At 48.6% G+C, this 20,852-nt stretch overlaps 1 protein-coding gene across 2 annotated transcripts in view; it reads left to right on the forward strand.

The window, feature by feature from the left end:
• Positions 1–20,852, forward strand: part of col5a1 (procollagen, type V, alpha 1) — a 120,985-nt gene that overhangs the window by 62,452 nt on the left and 37,681 nt on the right. For both annotated transcript variants that reach the window (XM_070863617.1, XM_070863618.1), the window contains 6 exons: positions 5,502–5,555; positions 6,493–6,600; positions 12,991–13,080; positions 17,100–17,153; positions 18,367–18,474; positions 20,082–20,189. In XM_070863617.1, the coding sequence (XP_070719718.1) occupies positions 5,502–5,555; positions 6,493–6,600; positions 12,991–13,080; positions 17,100–17,153; positions 18,367–18,474; positions 20,082–20,189 (522 nt within the window). The remainder of the gene's footprint in view (positions 1–5,501; positions 5,556–6,492; positions 6,601–12,990; positions 13,081–17,099; positions 17,154–18,366; positions 18,475–20,081; positions 20,190–20,852) is intronic.

Here is a 20,852-nt window from a genome sequence, read left to right on the forward strand (position 1 = left end):
CGTTCTTCACCACAAGTGATTCCAGTCTGCCACTATGTGGCTGGGAACAGGAAGAGGCCATTCATCCCCTCAAGCCTGCTCCGCCATTCAGTTAGAGCATGGCTGATCTGTATCTTAACTCCATCTACCCACCTTGGTTTCCGTAACCCTTAATACTCTTACCTCCAAATAATCTACCAATCGCAGTTTTGAAAGCTATAATTGACCACCAGAATCAACATCATTTTTGGGGAGACACATTCCCACTTTGTGTGAAGAAGTGCTTCCTGACATCACCCTTGAGCGGCCGGGCTCTAATTGTAAGGTTCTGCCCCTTGTTCTGGACTCCCCCCACCCCAGGAAATAGTTTCTCTCTCTACCCGATCAACTCCTTTACTCTTGGTGCCCTCTGAAGTGGCTGAGCAAACTGTTTACTTGTACTTCCAAGAAGCAGGGCTACCACTCTGAATAACTAGGGCTGGGCGATAGATGACAGCATTTACACCGTCGCCTTCACCCCAAGAAGGAATAAAGCTCACAGCACCAGACATGACTGAAGGTTTCCGAGATCTGCTGTGCGCAGATGTTGGGTGAGAAGAAGGTCGTCAGGTATGACTGGAATGGGCCTCATGATAACTCCCTAACGGCTCCTGATTGCAGCCTATGCCAGTACCCCAGTCATACCTGTACCCCTGGTCCCAATGCCAGCCACAGCCCCAGCACAGAGACAGCGGATTGAGCAGAGAAGGGGATAAAATAGAACCAAAGGATACTGTCCAACAAAGGTTATTCAAAATCCTGAGTCGTGTTGAGTTGCCTTGGGTTGCGTTGAGTTGTGTTGAATTTATTTTGTGTTGGATTGATTTGAGTTGTGTTGGTTTGAGTTGTGTTGTGTTGGGTTTAGTTGTGTCGCGTTGAGTTCAGCTTAGTTGGTTTGAGTTGAATTGGATTGAGTTGCGTTGCGTTGAATTGAGTTGTGTTGTGTTTCATTGCATGGTGTTGCGTTGAGTTGTGTTGTGCTAAGTTGAGTTCTGTTGATTTGTTGAGTTGTGTTTACATGAGTTGCGTTGTGCTGAGTTGAGTGAGTTGAATTGTGTCGAATTGTGTTGTGTCGAATTGTGTTGTGTTGAGTTGTGTAAAGTTGAGTTGAGTTGCGTTAAATTTAGGTTTGTTGAGTTGACTTATGTTGAATTGACTTGTCTTGAGTTGCGTTAGTTGTGTTGTGTTATCTTGAGTTCTGTTATGTTGAGTTGTGATGAATTGAGTTGTGTTCAGTTGAGTTGAGATGTGTTTGGTTGAATCGACATTTGTTGAGCGGTGTTGCGTAGTGGTGAGTTGTTTTGTGATATGTTGTGTTGAGTTGAGTTGCATCGGGTTGGGTTGAGATCCAATGCGTTGAGTTGCCTTTCGTTGAGTTGAGTTGTGTTGGTTTGAATTGAGTTGAGTTGTGTTGACTTGTGCTGGGGGTGTGTTGAGTTGTGTCAGGTTAAATTTAATTGTGTTGTGTTCAGTTTTGTTTAGTTGACGCACGTTGAGTTGACTTGTGTTGAGTTGTATTTAGTTGTGTTGTGTTGTGTTGAGTTGTGTTCTGTTGACTTGACTTGACTTGACTTGACTTGACTTGACTTGACTTGACTTGACTTGACTTGTGTTGAGTTTATTTTGAAATAGTTTGAGTGTGTTGAGTTGTGTCGAGTTGATTTCAGGTGTCTCGAATTGTTTGTGTCCAGTTGTGTCCAGTTGTGTTGAGTCGATTTTAACCGATTTTATTCGATTTCAGTTGATTGTGTCGAGTTGTGTCGAATTGAATTGTGTTGAGTTTTGTTGATTTGACTTGTGTTGATTTGAGTGAGTTGTGTTTATTGAATTGTGTCGAATTGTGCTGCATTGTATTCAGTTGGCTTGTCTTGAGTTGTGTTAGTTATGTTGTGTTATGTTGAATTCTGTTATGTTGAGTTGTGTTCAGTTGAGTTGAAATGTGTTTGGTTGAATTAACATTTGTTGAGTTGTGTTGTGTTGTGTTGTGGTGAGTTGTTTTGTATTATGTTGTGTTGAGTTGAGTTGCACCAGGTTGAGTTATGGTGAGTTGTGCTGAGGATGTGTTGAGTTGTGTTGGGTTAAATTTAGTTGTGTTGTGTTCAGTTTTGTTTAGTTGACTCATGTTGAGTTGACTAGTGTTGAGCTGACTTGTATTGAATTGTATTGGGTTGTATTTAGTTGTGTTGTGTTGAGTTGGATTATGAGTTGAGTTCTGTTGGTTTGAGTTGTGTTGAATGTATTTTGAGTTGGTTTGAGTTGCATTGTGTTGAGTTTTGTTGAGTTGTGTAGTATTCGGTCGAGTTCTTTTGAGTTTATTTTCTGTTATTTTCACTTGAGTGGTATGGCGTTGTGGTGTGTTGAGTTGACTTTTCTTGAGTTGAGTTAGTTGTGTTGTGTTCTACAGTGTCGGGGTGTGTTGAGTTGAATTGAGTTGTGTTGAGTTGTGTTGTGTTGTGCTGAATTGAGTTGCGCTCAATTGAGTTGAGATGTGTTTGGTTGAATTGACATTTGTTGACCGGTGTTGTGTTAAGGTGAGTTTTTTTGTGTTATGTTGTGTTGGGTTGAGTTGAGATGCGTTGAATTGCCTTTCATTGAATTGAGTTGAGTTGTGCTGAGGGTGTGTTGAGTTGTGTCGGGTTAAATTTAGTTGTGTTGTGTTCAATTTTGTTTCGTTGACTCATGATGAGTTGACTTGTGTTGAGCTGACTTGTGTTGAGTTGTATTTAGTTGTGTTGTGTTGACTTGTGTTGTGTTGCATTGGGTGAGTTGAGTTCTGTTGGTTTGAGTTGTGTTGAGTGTATTTTGAGTTGGTTTGAGCAGCATTGAGTTGAGTTGTGTTTTGTGTTGAGTTGTGTTGTGTTCAGTTGAGTCGTGTTGTGTTGTATTGGGTTGACTTGAGTTGAGTTGTGTTCTGTTGTCTTCAGTTGAATTTAGTTGAGTTGACTTGAGTTGAGTTGTGTTGAGTTGTATTGGGTTGAGTTGTTTTGAGTTTATTTTGTGTTGTTTTCACTTGAGTGGTGTGGCATTGTGGTGTGTTGAGTTGAGTTGAATTTTCTTGAGTTGAGTTAGTTGTGTTGTATCTTACAGTGTTGGGTATGTTGTGTTGCGTTGTGTTGCGTTGTAGTGAGGTGTGTTGTGTTGTGTTGTAGTGAGTTGTGTTGTGTTGTGTTGTAGTGAGGTGTGTTGTGTTGTAGTGAGTTGTGTTGTGTTGTGTTGTGTTGTAGTGAGGTGTGTTGTGTTGTGTTGTAGTGAGTTGTGTTGTGTTGTAGTGAGGTGTGTTGTGTTGTGTTGTGTTGTAGTGAGGTGTGTTGTGTTGTAGTGAGGTGTGTTGTGTTGTGTTGTGTTGTAGTGAGGTGTGTTGTGTTGTAGTGAGTTGTGTTGTGTTGTGTTGTAGTGAGGTGTGTTGTGTTGTGTTGTGTTGTAGTGAGGTGTGTTGTGTTGTGTTGTGTTGCAGTGAGGTGTGTTGTGTTGTGTTGCGTTGTAGTGAGGTGTGTTATGTTGTGTTGTGCTGTGTTGCAGTGAGGTGTGTTGTGTTGTGTTGTGGTGAGTTGTGTTTTGTTGTGGTGAGTTGTGTTTTGTTGTGGTGAGTTGACTTGTGTTGTGGTGAGTTGAGTTGTGTTGTGGTGAGTTGAGTTGTGTTGTGGTGAGTTGAATTGAGGTGAGTTGATTTGTGTTTGGTTGAGTTGAGTTAAGTTGTGTTGGGTTGTGTTGAGTTGAGTTAAGTGGAGTTCTTCCTTTATATTACGATGATATATGTTGTTTGCTGTTTCCTTTCCTTATATGATGCTGCATTTTGTACTCCAGACATCTTTGTTCTCTCACTTCCTTCCCTCATCTGTCCCCTTTTTGTGAGGCAGAATAAATAAGGACCCCAGCCAATCCAAGTATATTTGTCGAATGTCTCTCTCAAATCTTTCATTGGTACATCCTGGAGGGCCAAACAGCTTTGGCTATTGATCAAATCTTTCCTTCCATCTGCCTAATCATTGCTTTCATTGAAATGTTTCTAATTCCATCCTTAAGGGCTGGAATTTTGCCTCTGGAATGCAGTCCCCCTTTGCAAAATATTATACTGAAGCAAATTTATAGGTGAACTGGAAACTAGGAAACTGTATCCAGGGATGAATGGAACCTGTACTGAGGAAGTAATCGAACCCATTCCCAGCCATCAATGAGACCCATTCCCATCCATCAATGGGGTCCTTATCCTGCAATGAATGGGATCAGGTGACACAATGATGTCAGTCTACACTTTTATAAACAAAATGACTTGTGTGTGGTTCAGCTTCAGGATTCTGATTCCTTTAAAGATTCCATCCTTTAAAGAAACTATCTCTATACGGGTCCTACCCTTCAGAATGATTACACCCCATTTTTACAGGTTGACTGCATTGACGTGCAGTAGGCTGTGGGACAGTGGGGCATGGCTCTCTGTGTTGATGCAATAGGCTGTGGGACAGTGGGGCGTGGCTCTCTGTGTTGATGCAATAGGCTGTGGGACAGTGGGGCGTGGCTCTCTGTGTGTTGATGCAATAGGCTGTGGGACAGTGGGGCATGGCTCTCTGTGTTGATGCAATAGGCTGTGGGACAGTGGGGCGTGGCTCTCTGTGTTGATGCAATAGGCTATGGGACAGTGGGACATGGCTCTCTGTGTGTTGATGCAATAGGTTGTGGGACAGTGGGGCATGGCTCTCTGTGTGTTGCTGCAATAGGCTGTGGGACAGTGGGGCATGGCTCTCTGTGTTGATGCAATAGGTTGTGGGACAGTGGGACATGGCTCTCTGTGTGTTGCTGCAGTAGGTTGTGGGATAGTGGGGCATGGCTCTCTGTGTGTTGCTGCAATAGGTTGTGGGACAGTGGGACATGGCTCTCGATGTTTTGATGCAATAGGTTGTGGGACAGTGGGACATGGCTGTCTATGTGTTGATGCAATAGGCTGTGGGACAGTGGGACATGGCTGTCTATGTGTTGATGCAATAGGTTGTGGGACAGTGGGACATGGCTCTCTGTGTGTTGATGCAATAGGCTGTGGGATAGTGGGGCGTGGCTCTCTGTGTGTTGATGCAATAGGCTGTGGGACAGTGGGGCATGGCTCTCTGTGTGTTGCTGCCGTAGGCTGTGGGACAGTGGGACATGGCTCTCTGTGTGTTGATGCAATAGGTTGTGGGACAGTGGGGCATGGCTCTCTGTGTGTTGCTGCAGTAGGCTGTGGGACAGTGGGGCATGGCTCTCTGTGTTTTGCTGCAGCAACACATGAAGATTAGACGGAGCGGGAGCTCTGTGAATCTTGGTGCTGAGCAGTGTGTGGCTTGTTGTGCCACCCTGATTCTTAGTCTCCGAGGGCCCCTGTGGAGGAGAAGCCCCTCATGGGCTGCATTGACTCTGAATGAATTTCACTTGCTCTCCTCGTCATATTCCATGTGAGTTATTATTGCTGAGATTTCACTTGTAAGTAACTGACCTCTCAATCCTTCTCTACAAAGGGTTTCCAAGGAAAGACAGGCCCCCCTGGTCCTCCTGGTGTGGTTGGTCCTCAGGTAAGTACAGGATCGTTCAACATTCATGTCAGAATCTCAAAATAAGTTTATGATCGGAAAATAAATGTTCAGGCACTGGCACTGAGGATTCGAGTTCAAGCTTAAGTGTTCAGCCTCCGAAAGCTCAACAGTCAATATGTTTCTGTGGTGGGATATCCGACCATTCCTCGGTGAATCACACCGTCTCTCGGTGAGTGTCAGACGGAAGGAGCATCACTTTGTTCTCTGTACCCAGCTAGTGGTCCATCTCAGGCCTGATGTTAACGTTCACATCACGTGTCTGCTGGATTAAGCTGTTTATTTAAACTTAACTTTGGCCCTTGTTAAGCAACGACCGATGTTTAATACAAATGTGACCCCCATTGATTGTTAACAGCACCTGCCCGGATGGTATTTCGCACTTACCCACGCACAGTGCAGGAACATCCAACCACCCCTCTCCCTCAGCTTGCATCTCCCTTTCGGTTTATGCTGGAAATTTTGTTCAGATTATTTATTTTTGACTTCATAAAAAAGACCAATAAAAGGTGGACCCCTTGATCTGCACGAACAGGAACAATCACCATTCCTACCCCCTCGTGTGGTGATTCTGACAATCGGGATCAGCCTCCGTGCATTATTCTACACAACAGGCCCACTTGGATAAAAAAAGGTGTGGCTTTTTACAGCCCATGTGGTACAGAAACATCTGACTGCCATTTACAAAGGGAAAGCAGAGCTCAGGCTGGGAGACGGAAGGTTGGACTCGATTGTGGAGAGGCTCGGAGGATGACACAGGGTGTGAGGGGTTCAGAAGGACAGCATGGGGTGTGGAGGGTTTTGGTAGGTTGGCACAGGTTGTGTGGGAGGTGCTCGGATGATTAGCATGGGTTCCGGGGGTGCTCGAAAGGCTAGCACTACGTCTCACTGTGTTTGTGGCTGCTTTTTCCCCTGACAGGGTCCGACAGGAGAGACTGGCCCCCTTGGAGAACGTGGTCACCCAGGCCCACCCGGGCCCCCTGGAGAACAAGGCCTCCCGGGATCCGCTGGGAAAGAAGGTGCAAAGGTGAGTGTTTGAGGTTTGACCCAACATTCTTTGTGACAGTTCTGAGAGAGCAGATCTGTTGCTGTCCCGTTGATCACGAGACTCCCGAGAGAAAATTGGTAAAATTGTCCGAACTCGTATTAAAACCCTTTCACCCGGCAGTGCCTCGATTTTAAAAGTCACATCCTTCTGTTCAAATCCCTCCATAGCCTCGCCTCTCCCTATCTCTGTAACAGCCTCCAACCCTCCAACCCCCTGAGGTCTCTGCACTGCTCTAATTCTGGCCTCATCTGTATCCCTGATTATAATCATTCCACCATCGGTGGCCGTGCCTTCTGCTGCCTGGGCCCCGAGCTCTGGAATTCCCTCCCTGAACCTCTCCGCCTCTCTCTCCTCCTTTAAGACGCTACTTAAAACCTACTTCACCTGTCCTAATAGCTCCTTATGTGTCAAATTTTGTTTGATAATGCTCCTGCCAAGTGCCTTAGGATGGTTTGCTATGTGAAAGGTGCTATATAAATGCAAGTTATCCCTGAGGATAGGGAAAGTTTAAAAAGTTAACAACGGATGACCAAGAAATTGATAAAGAGGGAGAGAATAGACTGTGACAGTAAACCAGCAAAAAGTATAAAAGCAGATTGTAAGAGCTTCTACAAGTCTGTAAAAAGGAAGAGATCAGTGAAAGTAAACGTGGGTTCCTTAGAGGCTGAGACAGGAAAAATTATTACAGGGAATAAGGAAATGGCAGAAATGTGAAACAAATATTTTGCATCTGTCTTCATAGAAATCATAGAATCATAGAAAATTACAACACAGAAGAAGACCATTCGGCCCATAGTGCAGGTCGAAAAAGAGCTACCCAGCCTAATCCCACCTTACAGCACTGGGTCCGTAGCCTACACAGCTAGGGAACAGAGAGAGTCTGCAAAGATATATCGATAGGTTCAGTGATTAGGCATATGGTGGCAGATGGAATATAATGTATGGAAATGTGAAATTATCCACTTTGATAGGAAGAATACAAAAGCAGAATGTTTTAAATGGTGAGAGATTGGGAAATGTTGGTGTTCAGAGGGACCTGGGTTCCTTGTACACCAATCACTGAAAGTTAACCTGCAGGTACAGCAAGTGATTAAAAAAGCAAATGGTATGTTGGCCTTTATTACAAGAGGATTTGAGTATAAGAGTAAAGACTCTTACTGCAATTATACAGGGCCCTGGTGAGACCGCACCTGGAGTATTGTGTACAGTGTCGGTCTCCTTACCTAAGGAAGGATATACTTGCCATAGAGGGAGTGCAGCGAAGGTTCAATAGATTGATGCATGGGATGGGGGGATTGTCCAATGAGGAGAGATTGAATAGAGTGGGTCTATATTCTCTGAAGTTTAAAAGAATGAGGGCTAGAACCTCCACTTTTGTGCCTGACGGCCACAAATGGCCAATATTTCCGGCGTGGGCGGTAAAAAGGGTTTTCAGATCGCCGGCTTCTCGTCCATTCTCAAAACACCTAGTCTCCATTTTTGAAAATTGGTGTTACCGTCAAATTTTTTTGACCTTCTGCCGTAAAGTGTGGCCGTCCTTAGCAACGGCTTGGCAACGCTCGATTCCCGCGATTCAGGAGGTCAAGGGTCATGCGCAGAAGAGGAGACAGAGAGAGAGGGGGGGCTCAGAGGCACTGAAGGTGTGTGTGGTGTGGTGTGTGCTTGTCTGCCTGTTGTGGGAGACACGACGGAGATTCACCAGCAGCAAGAAGCCCACTAAGTACCAAGAACACAGTTGGCACCGAGTTTTTGTCCAACAAATAATATATAACATGGAAGGGATGGAGGAGGCCCTGGAGCTGGTAGCCAGGAACACTGGTGGTAGAGGTCTCCCAGTGGTCCCGGAGCGCGGCACTGCACCCCAAGGTGCTGCACCCTCATTGCCAACCACATGAGAGCCAGCAGCAATATCTTGTTTCGGGCTCGGAGCATGTTCCCACCTCCGGACCGTCCTCTCCCGTATCCGTCCAAGCAGCGGTTTGGCCATCACCCGCGCCCCCCCTCCCCCCCCCCCCCCCCCAATGTAGCATTGCCTGAGGAGTCAGGAGGGGAAGGGAAAGGGGTAAAGGTGGGGAGGAGAATCGAGGAGTGGGGGGGGGGGGGGGCAGGGAGAGTTGGTTTGTACAGAAATACTGGTGATTTCAGACTAATGTTTGGTTTAAATGTATTTTAATTAACAAAACCTTGTAGCGCATTGGCTCAGATAGTTACACCGTTTTACGTTGGTGATTCCAAAGGGTATAATGACACTTAACTTCAATCAACTTAAACTTTAACTGTCACCAAGGTGATGCCCACCATTGATGTATGACCTGCACACCCAGCAGTGTGTCAGCCTTGTAAATAACACCAACGTTCTTTCAGGCAAAGCGCTCATTGATGAGCTCCTGACGTAAGGCTCTGCAGCTATCATGCCACCACAGACCCTTTCATGCGGTCTACAGGGGGGCGGGGGCATGGCTTCAGCATCAGCCTGATTGTCTGGGCCGATGTCAGCGTCCGCCTCATCGTCCTCCTCTTCCTCTCTCTGGTGAGGTGGACTGTCAGACTCATCAGGCAATTCTTGTCCCCTCCTGATAGCCAAGTTGTGCAGCATGGAGCACACCACCACGAATTGAGCTACCTGCTCAGGGTGGTATTGGAGCTCGCCTCCTGAGTGGTCCAGGCATCTAAAGCGCTGCTTCAGCACTCCAATGGTTTTCTCCACGATATTGCAAGTTGCTCTGTGGCTCTCATTGTATCGTCTCTCGGCCTCGGTGTGGGGGTCACGTGGGGGTTATCAGCCAGGTGGCGAGGCCATATCCTTTGTCCCCAAGCATCCAGCATTGACCTTGTGGCTCATTGTTAAACAAGTCAAATACAGTGCTCTCACGCAGGATGTGAGCATCATGGGTGCTGCCCGGAAATTGAGCATTCACTGCCAGTATAATTTGCTGGTGGTCGACAAGCAGCTGGACATTCAGGGAGTGGAATCCCTTGCGGTTCCTGAAAACCTCTGCATCCTGAAAAGGTGCCCACATCGCGATGTGTGTACAGTCTATTGCTCCCTGCACCTTGGGGAAGTTTGCAATTCTGTAGAATCTTAGAGCCCTCTCACTCTGTGCCTCCCTGGTCATAGGGAAGCTGATCAAGTCCCTCCTGCGTGCGTACAGGGCTTCAGTGACCTGTCTAATGCAGCAATGTATGGCATGCTGAGAAAGTCCGCAAATGTCTCCAGCTGTGGCCTGAAAAGAACCTGAGGCGTAGAACGACAGTGCTGCAGTGACTTTTACCTCGATGGATAGTGCAGTACTGATGGTGCTGGCAGGCTGCAGATCTCCTCTTATCAGCTGGCATACCTCAGTGATAACCACTTTGTGGAAGCGCAGTCTCCGAAGGCAGGTGGTGGCGGGCAAGTCGAGGTAAGAATGCTTCTCCTTGTACTTGCAGGGGGTGTAATGTCTGGTCCTCCTCATCTGCCTGTCATGTCTTACATTGGGCACATAATGCTGGGGAGCATTCCTTCGGCGATCTCGAGTCTGCTGCATGTAATTGGTCACCAGGAGAGGGTGAGAAAGGACAGGCCCCATTGCAGTAGCTCTCTGTTTTCCACCGATTGGTCACAAACAAGGAATGTCCCGACGAAGACACCTCTTCAGTTCCAATCGGTCACAGTATGGTCAAGATGTTTGTAGAGATGTTCACATCCACTCCAACGACCTGCAGAGTACATTCGAACTCCCCCGAGGTTGAAGCACAGCAGCCTTTTAAATGAAGCAACCTACAATTTTAAAAACACCGCTGGCTTTCGGTCAGAACAGTTCCACTTTTTCTGGGCAATTTTTTGGGCGAGTGATATTGTGGGCGACATGTGTGCGAGGTGGTGAAAGTAACGCTGGGCGATATTATGGGCGTAGATTTCGCCCATTCTGATGATTCCGCCCAAAAAAAGTGGGCGAGTAGTATTATTTTTTCTCGGCGTTAACCACATGGGGATAGTAACGCTCGCCGATAAGTTCTCAAAAAATGCCCATCAGTTTCCATTTTGTGCTAAATGGGCGATATATGTGCGTTATATGTCATTTCAGTGGTAAAATGGGCATTAAGTGGGTTAAGAATACAAAAAAAGTGGAGGTTCTAGCCCTGAGAGTTGATTTCATTGAAACATACAAAATTCTTACAGGACTTGACAGGGTAGATACAGGGAGGGTGTTTCCCCCGGGCTGGGGAGTCTAGAACCAGGGGTCACAGTCTCAGGATAAAGAGTCGGCCATTTAGGACCGAGATGAGGAGGAATTTCTTCACTCGGAGGGTGGTGAATCTTTGGAATTCTCTGCCCGAGGGCTGTGGAGGCTCAGTCTTTGAGTATATTCAAGTCAGAAATTGATAGACTTTTGGGCACCTGGGGAATCGAGGGATATGGGGATCGGACGGGAAAGTGGAGTTGAGCTAGAAGATCAGTTGTGATCTTATTGAATAGCGGAACAGGCTCGAGGGGCCATGTAGCCGACGACTCCTCCTAATTCTTATGTTAATAAGCTGTTGTTGTAGAAATACATAGGAGTTACAACAGGGAAACAGGCCATTTGGCCCATCCAGTCCGTGTTTATGCTCCACACAAGGCAATAGTTCTAACTACATTTACCCATTCTGTTCCCATGTCCTTTCACCCCCTTCTCCCTCCTCCCTGTCTCCAATCTAATCCTGAACGTTGACAGTTCCTGCCTCATCCACTAACCCTGGGAGTGAATCGCACAGCCTCATAGCTCTCCATGTAAAGCAGTTTCTCCAGCCCTCTGATCCAAATCTCTCACGTTTAATCTGGAATCTCTGGCTTCTCGTTCCAGATCCACAACCACTGGGAACAGTCATCTTCTCGCTGCCAAGTCCCATCCTTCAAAACGTTTCAATTAAACTATGTCACCCTTGTATTTATATTGAGAGAATTGCTTACTTTAAGAACCTCAGGACATTCCAAAACGTCTTACAGCCAGCAAAATATTTTTACCGTGTAGTCACTGTTGTAATGTGGGAAACGCGGAAGCCAATTTGCGCGCAGCAATATGATAATGATCAGATAATCTGTTTTAGTGATAAATATTAGCCAGGACACTGTGCAGAACTCCCCTTCTGTTCTTCAAAATAATGCCGTGGGATCTTTACATCCAACTGAGAGGGCAAACGGGACCTCGGTTTACCATCCCTCAGTACTGCCCCTCCGACAGTGCGGCACTCCCTCAGTACTGCCCCTCCGACAGTGCGGCACTCCCTCAGTACTGCCCCTCCGACAGTGCGGCGTTCCCTCAGTACTGCCCCTCCGACAGTGCAGCACTCCCTCAGTACTGCCCCTCCGACAGTGCAGCGCCCCCTCAGTACTGCCCCTCCGACAGTGCGGCACTCCCTCAGTACTACCCCTCCGACAGTGCGGCGCTCCCTCAGTAATGCCCCTCCGACAGTGCGGCACTCCCTCAGTACTGCCCCTCCGACACTTCAGCGCTCCCTCAGTACTGCCCCTCCGACAGTGCAGCACTCCCTCAGTACTGCCCCTCCGACAGTGCAGCACTCCCTCAGTACTGCCCCTCCGACAGTGCGGCACTCCCTCAGTACTGCCCCTCCGACAGTGCGGCACTCCCTCAGTACTGCCCCTCCGACAGTGCGGCACTCCCTCAGTACTGCCCCTCCGACAGTGCGGCACTCCCTCAGTACTGCCCCTCCGACAGTGCGGCACTCCCTCAGTACTGCCCCTCCAACAGTGCGGCGCTCCCTCAGTACTGCCCCTCCGACAGTGCAGCACTCCCTCAGTACTGCCCCTCCGACAGTGCGGCACTCCCTCAGTACTGCCCCTCCGACAGTGCAGCACTCCCTCAGTACAGCCCCTCCGACAGTGCAGCGCTCCCTCAGTACCACCCCTCCGACAGTGCAGCACTCCCTCAGTACCGCCCCTCCGACAGTGCAGCACTCCCTCAGTACAGCCCCTCCGACAGTGCAGCGCTCCCTCAGTACCACCCCTCCGACAGTGCAGCACTCCCTCAGTACTGCCCCTCCGACAGTGCAGCACTCCCTCAGTACAGCCCCTCCGACAGTGCAACACTCCCTCAGTACTGTTCTGCAGTGTTGGCCTAGATTTTGTGCTTGAATCTCTGGAGTGGGGCATAAGCCCACTCACTTGTCCCCCAGAGATGAGAGTGCTACCTACTGAGCCACTGCTGAGATTCAAGAGAAGCGAGGAAGGAAAAGGTGTTTTTTAATCTTACAAGGAAAAAGGTAATTTTTCACATCTAACGTTTAGTTTGGATCTTGCAGTTCGATGCCTCGGTTCCTGTTGGACTTTAACTGCCTGTTGGACGGTCTGTTGCCAGATTGACTCTTCCTTTGCTCCGTGTGTTGTAGGGTGACCCTGGACCTGCAGGCCCTCCGGGGAAAGATGGTCCACCAGGCCTCCGAGGATTCACTGGTGAACGTGGACTGCCCGGACCCCTCGTAAGTACAGCAACTGAATCTTCAGCACTTGGACCTCAGACTGATCATCGCGTGGTCCCGACAGAGGGTCTGAAGCTGGGATTCGATAGTGACATTTCAAACAATAATAATAGCCCAGAGTCAGCATCAAGCAATCAGTACCGCACGCTCCACATACAGGGTGCAGCTCCCTCTACACAGCAAAGAATGACTAAGAAAGCAATAAAGAAAGGAAAGATAGATTACAAAAGTAAACTTGCGCAAAACATAAAAACGGATAGTAAAAGCTTTTACCGATATATCAAACGGAAAAGAGTGACTAAAGTAAATGTTGGTCCCTCAGAAGATGAGAAGGGGGATTTAATAATGGGTAATGTGGAAATGGCTGAGACCTTAAACAATTATTTTGCTTCAGTCTTCACAGTGGAAGACACAAAAACCATGCCAAAAATTTCTGGTCACAGGAATGTGGGAAGGGAGGACCTTGAGACAATCACTATCACTAGGGGGGTAGTGCTGGACAGGCTAATGGGACTCAAGGTAGACAAGTCCCCTGCTCCTGATGAAATGCATCCCAGGGTATTAAAAGAGATGGCGGAAGTTATAGCAGATGCATTCGTTATAATCTACCAAAATTCTCTGGACTCTGGGGAGGTACCAGCAGATTGGAAAGCAGCTAATGTAACGCCTCTGTTTAAAAAAAGGGGGCAGACAAAAGGCAGGTAACTATTGGCCGGTTAGTTTAACATCTGTAGTGAGGAAAATGCTTGAAGCTATCATTAAGAAAGAAATAGCGGGACATCTAGATAGGAATAGTGCAATCAAGCAGACGGAACATGGATTCATGAAGGGGAAATCATGTTTAACTAATTTACTGGAATTCTTTGAGGATATAACGAGCATGGTAGATAGAGGTGTACCGATGGATGTGGTGTATTTAGATTTCCAAAAGGCATTCGATAAGGTGCCACACAAAAGGTCACTGCAGAAGATAAAGGTACGCGGAGTCAGAGGAAATGTATTAGCATGGATAGAGAATTGGCTGGCGAACAGAAAGCAGAGAGTCGGGATAAATGGATCCTTTTCGGGTTGGAAATCGATGGTTAGTGGTGTGCCACAGGGATCGGTGCTGGGACCACAACTGTTTACAATATACATAGGTGACCTGGAAGAGGGGACAGAGGGTAGTGCAACAAAATTTGCAGGTGACACAAAGATTAGTGGGAAAGCGGGTTGTGTAGAGGACACAGAGAGGCTGCAAAGAGATTTAGATAGGTTAAGCGAATGGGCTAAGATTTGGCAGATGGAATACAATGTCGGAAAGTGTGAGGTCATCCACCTTGGAAAAAAAAACAGTAAAAGGGAACATTATTTGAATGGGGAGAAATTACAACATGCTGCGGTGCAGAGGGACCTGGGAGTCCTTGTGCATGAATCCCAAAAAGTTAGTTTGCAGGTGCAGCAGGTAATCAGGAAGGCGAATGGAATGTTGGCCTTCATTGCGAGAGGGATGGAGTACAAAAGCAGGGAGGTCCTGCTGCAACTGTATAGGTATTGGTGAGGCTGCACCTGGAGTACTGCGTGCAGTTTTGGTCACCTTACTTAAGGAAGGATATACTGGCTTTGGAGGGGGTACAGAGACGATTCACTCGACTGATTCCGGAGATGAGGGGGTTACCTTATGATGATAGATTGAGTAGACTGGGTCTTTACTCGTTGGAGTTCAGAAGGATGAGGGGTGATCTTATAGAAACATTTAAAATAATGAAAGGGATAGATAAGATAGAGGCAGAGAGGTTGTTTCCACTGGTCGGATGACTAGAACTAGGGGGCACAGCCTCAAAATACGGGGAAGCCAATTTAAAACCGAGTTGAGAAGGAATTTCTTCTCCCAGAGGGTTGTGAATCTGTGGAATTCTCTGCCCAAGAAAGCAGTTGAGGCTAGCTCATTGTATGTATTCAAATCACAGATAGATAGATTTTTAACCAATAAGGGAATGAAGGGTTACGGGGAGAGGGCGGGTAAGTGGAGCTGAGTCCACGGCCAGATCAGCCATGATCTTGTTGAATGGCGGAGCAGGCTCGAGGGGCTAGATGGCCTACTCCTGTTCCAAATTCTTATGTTCTTATGTTCTTTTACCCCTTCAAACACTCCCAGGGCAGGTACAGCACAGGGTTAGATACAGAGTAAAGCTCCCTCTACAATGTCCCATCAAATAATCCCAGGACAGGTACAGCACTGTGTTAGATAGAGAGTAAAGCTCCCTCTACACTGTCCCATCAAACACTCCCAGGGCAGGTACAGCACGGGTTAGACACAGAGTAAAGCTCCCTGTACACTGTCCCATCAAACACTCCCAGGGCAGGTACAGCACGGGTTAGATACAGAGTAAAGCTCCCTCTACACTGTCCAACAAACACTCCCAGGGCAGGTACAGCACGGGTTAGATACAGAGTAAAGCTCCCTCTACACTGTCCCATCAAACACTCACAGGGCAGGTACAGGGGGTTAGATACAGAGTAAAGCTCCCTCTACACTGTCCCATCAAACACTCCCAGGGCTGGTACAGGGGATTAGATACAGAGTAAAGCTCCCTCTACACTGTCCCATCAAACACTCCCAGGGCAGGTATACCACGGGGTTAGATACAGAGTAAAGCTCCCTCTACACTGTCCCATCAAACACTCCCAGGGCAGGTGCAGCACGGGGTTAGATACAAATCATTTCTTTTTAAGCAGAGGGATATTAGGACATAGAATGCTCTACCAGAAATAGTGCGCTGAGCAACATCTATAGTGGTGACACCCGCCCTCCTGTATGGCTCAGAGACGTGGACCATATACAGCAGACAACTCAAAACGCTGGAGAAATACCACCAGCGCTTCCTCTGTAAGATCCTGCAAATCCACTGGGAGGACAGAGGCACCAACGTCAATGTTCTCACTCAGGCCAACATCCCCAGCATCGGAGCACTGACCACACTCGACCGGCTCCGCTGGGCAGGCCACATCGTCCACATACCCGACAGGAGACTCCCAGAGCAAACGCTCTCCTCGGAACTCCTACATGGCAGGAGAGCCCCAGGTGGGCAGAGGAAACGTTTCAAGGTCACCCTCAAAGTCTCCTTGATAAAATGTAACATCCCCACCGACACCTGGGAGTCCCTGGCCAAAGACGGCCCTAAGTGGAGGAAGTACATCCGGGAGGGCGCTGAGCACCTCGAGTCTCATCGCCGAGAGCGTGCAGAAACCAAGCGCAGGCAGCGGAAGGAGCGTGCGGCAAACCAGTCCCACCCTCCCCTTCCCTCAACCAGTGTCTGTCCCACCTGTGACAGGGACTGTGGCTCCCGTATTGGACTGTACAGTTACCTGAGAACTCACTTGTAGAGTGGGAGCAAGTCTTCCTCGATTCCGAGGGACTGCCTGTGATGATTATAATAGGTTTAGAAAGGAAGAGGATAAATATTTGAAAAATATTTTTTGACTGTTTTTTGGGCAAGGGCTGTGGAATGGGAGTGAGGGGCGAGCTCTTTGAGGGAGAGGGCACGGGGATGATGGGCCAAGTGGGGAACAGGTGTGGGAATAGGTCTAAGCAAGAACTCTTTCAGGGACCAGGGCGATCGGCCTCATCTGTTGTGTGAAATCCCGCTCAGAGATTGTTGGGAGTTGATCGCGTGGGTGAATTTCCTCAGAGCTGCGGTAACTTCTCTGGAATTATGTCAGAAGCCCCGTTTCTGTCCGTGAAAAGCTGGGAGGAAATTCTTGGCCTTGGCCTCCTTAATGCAGCTCCGCGCGATTCTGAATAGTTCCAATATTGTCAAGGTGGTCAGAGTCTGGGGGAGGCTTGCTCTGGTCACTGTGTCTTAGTGGGAATGAAATGGGCAAATCCATGTGCTCGGTTCTTGTGGTGAAATTGTTAGCATGTCCGCCGCAAACCAGAGCAAATTCCCCCCGGACTCCCACTCCGGACCCCGGCTCGAAGCATAGAGTGCACGTGTGATGGATTCCTCCACTGATTTTTATTTCTTGTCTGTCGACAGGGTCAGATCGGTTTGAAAGGCAGTGAAGGGCCTCCTGGTCCCCCGGGCCCACTGGTAAGTGAGAAACAGCCTGGAGAAAAGAGCAAATGCCCAAGGCCTTCGGGTCACCAACTCTGATTGGGCCGATTCCTGGAGCATTCATCATGTGACCTCCCGTTTCCAACCACCCCACCCAATCAAACATCTCCAACCAGTCTCTCACTAATAAACGAGAGTATTCGAAAAATGAGAAATACACACAAGTGTCCGGGAGGTTAATCGTTAATTGCTGGAGATTCCCAGCCAATCCTGGAAGGTTGGGCAGTCGGCCAAGATACGGAGTTAATTCTGGGACCGTTGTAAAATGCAACACTTTGGACCATGCAGTGAGGGGTGAAGGTTCATGGCACGGATCCCCACACCTGTATCGATCAGAAACCTTTCAGCAAGGAAATTCAGTGATTGATGTGACGAGACAATTCGGGTCTGTTTTGGATCTGTTGTGGAACCTGGTCACTGCCGTGGGTTGCCATGGAGTGGCAGAACAGGGACCCACACAGGACCGGTTGGCAGTGGATGTCCTGGGTCGGGGGGAGGTGCCTCACCCCTCCCCTCACAAAAGGAGGGCAATTCATTCCCCGGAGAGGAGGGGATGGCCAGTCACACAGCTCCAGCTGGCTCGGGACATGGCCTATCCCTTCAGCCTGGGGACAGGACAGGACACCGAGAGATACAAGCAAAGGGAAAGGTCAGAAAATGAGAGAATCTCACCATGAAATGGAAGCATAGGTTGCTGCAATTCAAGATTGATTTTACAATCAGACGGTGTAATGTATTTGTTTCATGGGCGCTTTGCTTAAGAATTCATAGCAACATATTGCTATTAAGAACTAGTTGGTTTATTAGCAAAGGTTTAACAATCACACTACACATTACCAGTTCATCCACCAGGCTCACAACCACCTGCCCCATCGTTGATCCCCCGAACCCAACTGGCTGGGGTTTTATTGAGTCTTGTGAACATCACATGACTGGCTAAGCCCCTCCCAACTCAACAGCTGTACAACCCTGAGCATACTTACAGGTGTGTACATTACAGACGGGCTGGCAGATGGATTTGTGGCCCTCAGAGTCTCTATACCCCACCATGCTCCCCCACCAAGCTCGGACATTCAGCCCACAACATTGAAAAAACAACATGTGCCCCCACTTGCAGTTGAACATCTATAAAGTCCAGGATTATTGGTGGCATTTTTAGTTTTAACCTTGAGTTGTTTTTTTTCCAAAGGGTTCTCCAGGCGATCGTGGACAAGCTGGTCCAGCAGGACCAATCGGTCTCCCGGGGCGACCTGGGCCTCAGGGCCCTCCGGGACCCTCTGGTGAAAAGGGAACCCCTGTAAGTACAGTTTCTCCTGACTGAAGCACTCAATACTAACTCTGTACATTGCCCACGTGCTGTGTGTACACCATGGGCGAGAGAGTCTCTGTTTCGGGCACAATCGGCTATTCTGGTGCAAATTGCCCCCAAAGTGTTTCCCACTGCCTCCCCCGCCCCGAGTTTCTGCTCAAATTCATTTGCATAATCACCAAACTTAAATCTGCCATGAACCAGCGTCTCCGGGCAGTGTTTTAAAACATCATTTGTTACTCCAAAAAATCTCGCTTTTAAAAAAAAATGTCCTTGTTAAGTTTAAGAGCGGTAACTTGGCAAAGTTTGAGCAGAACAGCTGAAAATGGATTTATCACACAATATAAGCCTTTTTAATTCATGTCGATCCACCACCTGTCGGCAACCCAATTTTAAATTGCTGAAAATGACAAAAAATAATACACAGAACCGTTTTCCAGTGAGACAGGGGAACAGGCGTCAGTTCCAAGCCTCTCCAACCATCGCCCATTGGTGTCCATGTGCACAAAGCCCCAGCTTCATCTCTGGAGCCTCCTCGAAGGCCCGTAAACCAGCGCGGTTAACGGGAACCTGCCGCGGTGATTAATCCGCCTGGAGTTGTGGCAGAGCCCTGCTTCTAGCGCAATGTTTTTAAATGAGCGCAAAACGTCGCGGACACTCTGCGCTGGACGCAATTTGCACCTAAAATTCCGTGACCTTTGGTACTGATTCCGCCGATATCCAGCGGAAACTCCAGGCCCATGTACCTTGCTCTGTGTACACTATCCATATATCTTGCGCTCTGTACACTCTCCTTCCTGTTCTTTCTCATAAGAATTAGGAGCAAGAGTCGGTCGTTCGGCCCCTCGAGCCCGCTCCTCCGTTCAGTGAGATCACGGCTGATCTTTGACCTCAGCTCCACTTCCCTGCACTGTCCCCATATCCCTTCATTCCTTTAATATTCAATCATTTATCGATCTGTGTCTTGAATATACTCAAGGACTGAGCCTCCTCAGACCTCTGGGGTAGAGAATTCCAAAGATTCACCACTCTCCGAGTGAAGAGATTTCTCCTCATCTCAGTCCTAACTGGCCGAGCCCTTATCCTGAGACTGTGACCCCTGGTTCTAGACTCCCCAGCCCGGGGGGAAACACCCTCCCTGCATCTACCCTGTCAAGCCCTGTAAGAATTGTGTGTGTGGTTCCTCAGTGTTCTCTGCCCAGTCTCTGCAGTGTTATCAGAGCGCTCACCTCAGACCTCAGTCAGTGTCTAAACACGCAGCTGACATTCGAAACCAGAGGCGACAGAAAGGATCTGCACCTCATAGCTTGTCAAACTGGTTGGAGGGAAGGATTACTGCAGCCACTGTTCTTGCAGCACGAGTAGTAAATACTGAGATCCAGAAGCAGATGACCATCACTACATCAGCATTTCAATACTGCGACTCCATTAATCCACTACCAGAGCCCCTGGAAATCAGACGCAGAATGAAAGAGTTTAAGAATCCTCGATCTAACAGCGGTCTGACTCTCTAAATATGGCAGTGAACACATTGGGTTGGGTTGTACACTCGAGCGACACGTTCTTCAATGTTTCTCTCTCCTTACTCCACACAGGGTGAGAAAGGGCCACAGGGACCAGCTGGACGCGATGGAATCCAGGGTCCAGTCGGTCTCCCTGGTCCGGCGGGACCTTCGGGACCACCAGGTGAAGATGGAGACAAGGTGCGAGCACAACACACCGACAGTAATGGGCCCATCCACTCAAATAGCGACAAAGGGTTTTTTATTGATTCTGGGATGTGGCCGTCGCTGGCCAGGCCGGCATTTATTGCCCATCCCTAATTGCCCCGTGAGAAGGTGGTGGTGAGCCGCCTTCTTGAACCGCTGCAGTCCGTGTGGTGAAGGTGCTCCCACAGTGCTGTTAGGGAGGGAGTTCCAGGATTGTGACCCAGCGACGATGAAGGAACGGCCGATATATTTCCCAGTCAGGATGGTGTGTGACTGGGAGGGGAACTAGAAATGTGTTACACCGTGAGTGAGGGGCACTGGGAGCGAGGGAGACCGCGAGCGAGGGGCATGGGGAGCGAGGGGCACGGGGAGCGAGGGAGATGGGGAGCGAGGGAGACCGGGGGGAGCGAGGGAGGCCGGGAGCGAGGGGCATGGGGAGCGAGGGGCACGGGGAGCGAGGGAGATGGGGAGCGAGGGAGACCGGGAGCGAGGGGCACGGGGAGCGAGGGGCACGGGGAGCGAGGGGGACGGGGAGCGAGGGGGACGGGGAGCGAGGGGGACCAGGAGCGAGGGGCACGGGGAGCGAGGGGCACGGGGAGCGAGGGGCACGGGGAGCGAGGGAGACCGGGAGCAAGGGGCACGGGGAGCGAGGGAGAT

Source organism: Pristiophorus japonicus, chromosome 20, assembly GCF_044704955.1.
Source record: "Pristiophorus japonicus isolate sPriJap1 chromosome 20, sPriJap1.hap1, whole genome shotgun sequence".
Taxonomy (NCBI): Eukaryota; Metazoa; Chordata; class Chondrichthyes; family Pristiophoridae; genus Pristiophorus; species Pristiophorus japonicus.